The sequence below is a fragment of the Geospiza fortis genome, unplaced genomic scaffold (genome assembly GCF_000277835.1).
Source record: "Geospiza fortis unplaced genomic scaffold, GeoFor_1.0 scaffold1711, whole genome shotgun sequence".
NCBI lineage: Eukaryota > Metazoa > Chordata > Aves > Passeriformes > Thraupidae > Geospiza > Geospiza fortis.
In genome coordinates this window covers 23161-24932 of record NW_005054793.1, presented here as the reverse complement: position 1 = coordinate 24932, position 1772 = coordinate 23161, and the positions used below count along the sequence as shown (strand labels likewise).

Here is a 1772-nt window from a genome sequence, read left to right as displayed (position 1 = left end):
CAGGCGCAGGACGGCCGGGGGGGGGGATTTGGGGGGGCTGCTGGGGGGCCCCCCGGCTCTGAACCCCCAAATCCCCCCCATTTCAGATGGTGGTGATTGAGCAAAACGGCTCCTTCCAGCTCAAGAACTTCATCTGCGACCACTGTTTCGGCGCCTTCCGGAGCAGCTACCACCTCAAACGGCACATCCTCATCCACACCGGTAACGAGCCCTCGTTAATGAGCAGCCCCCCCACCTCCTCCCTCTACCGCTAATGAACCCTCGTTAATGAGCAGTCCCCCCAGCCCTTCCCTCGCTAATTCCCGGCCGGAATTCCAGGGGAGAAGCCGTTCGAGTGTGACATGTGCGACATGCGCTTCATCCAGAAGTACCACCTGGAGCGGCACAAGCGCGTGCACAGCGGGGAGAAGCCCTACCAGTGCGAGCGCTGCATGCAGGTATTCCCGGAGAATTCCCGTGGGAATGGGCGGGGCCCCCTGCCATCCCCAGCGCCACCGCCGGAGCTGACCCCGCCTTGTCCCCGCAGAGCTTCTCCCGCACGGACCGGCTGCTCCGACACAAGCGCATGTGCCAAGGCTGCCAGACCAAGACCCCGTCCGACTCCCAGCTCCTGCTGTGAAAATCTGGGAATACCGGGAAGTTCAGGGGGTGCGGGAGGAGGGTGTTTCTTCCTGCACCCCCCACATCACCATGCTCTGCCTCACCTGGATTTCTCACCCCTCTAAGGATGGGGAAGAACGCGAGCGCTGCCAGCATGAAAAAAACTCGGATCGTTCCTGCCCTCTGGCCTAAAAACTTGGATTATGATCCCAAAAATCCTCCTGGAATCTTCAAGTGCCCCCCCCCGCTATCGTTGTACCCCTGAATCCACCCCTCCCCCTCTTAGGAAAGACTGGGAACCCCCAAACTGCCTGAAATCCCGGCGGATCCGGGATGCCTGTGCACAGGTAGGAGGGTCCCACTGGGAACAGCAGCATCAATGCCTCTCTTTGGGAAAAGGAGGAAAACTGAAGATGTTGGGAGGTGCCTCAGCTTGGGGGGGGTGCACCCCCCCTTTTTTTTTTTTTTTTGAAAATAGGAAAAAAAAAGAAATTTGCCCCCCCGCCCCTTGAGTGGCGCATCCTGTGGGACACTCAGCAGCACTTCCCATTTCCTCTGGAACTCCTTCAGATTTTGGGGGGCTTCTCCTACTTCCACATAGTTTTGGGGTGCTGCCTATGTCTCCCCATGCTGGGAGGTCTGCGCCCTAGGTGGGAGCGAGGAAGGGGGGGCAAGGGGACCCCAGTTTCTGGGGAAACGCTGCTCCAAGGGAAAGGAAAACCCCTTGATCAGGGGCAAGGTGAGGGGGGCAGGAGCAGCCCCTGAAGACCACGAGGTGGGCCCTGCTCTTCCCCCATCACAGACTGCTCCAAGGGGCAAGAGAGATGAGTTTGCGCCCACCCATTTTTATGCCCTGAACCTCCTTTCTGGGCCTGCAGGAATTTTGGGAAGGGCCCAAATTTTGGGGACCTCCCCCAATGACACTTCAAGAAGAACTTTGGCTCTGCTGAGCCCATTCCCCCAAATTTGTGGGGCCCAGGGGGGCAGTTTGGGGGCTGCAGCAGGGTTGGGGTGCTGGGGGAGGTTGGGGGATTCTGGTGGGAGAGGTGGGGGGAGGAAACTCCAGGGCCCCCCACCTGTGAGGGCTCCCAGCCCCCTCACACCCCCCAGCTTCGTTTTTGGGGTGTTTTGTTGGGATTTAGGGTTTAATACAGTTATTTTGCTATGGGGGG

General features: G+C 59.3%; 1 protein-coding gene across 1 annotated transcript in view; it reads left to right on the top strand.

Annotated features, from left to right (window-relative positions):
* ZNF740 (zinc finger protein 740) overlaps nt 1–1601 on the top strand; it is a 4598-nt gene extending 2997 nt beyond the window's left edge. Inside the window, 3 exon segments of the mRNA XM_031065474.1 lie at nt 10–201; nt 319–437; nt 527–1601. Of these exon segments, the coding sequence (XP_030921334.1) occupies nt 10–201; nt 319–437; nt 527–619 (404 nt within the window). The 3' untranslated portion in view covers nt 620–1601.
* The last annotated feature ends 171 nt before the right edge of the window (nt 1602–1772 follow it).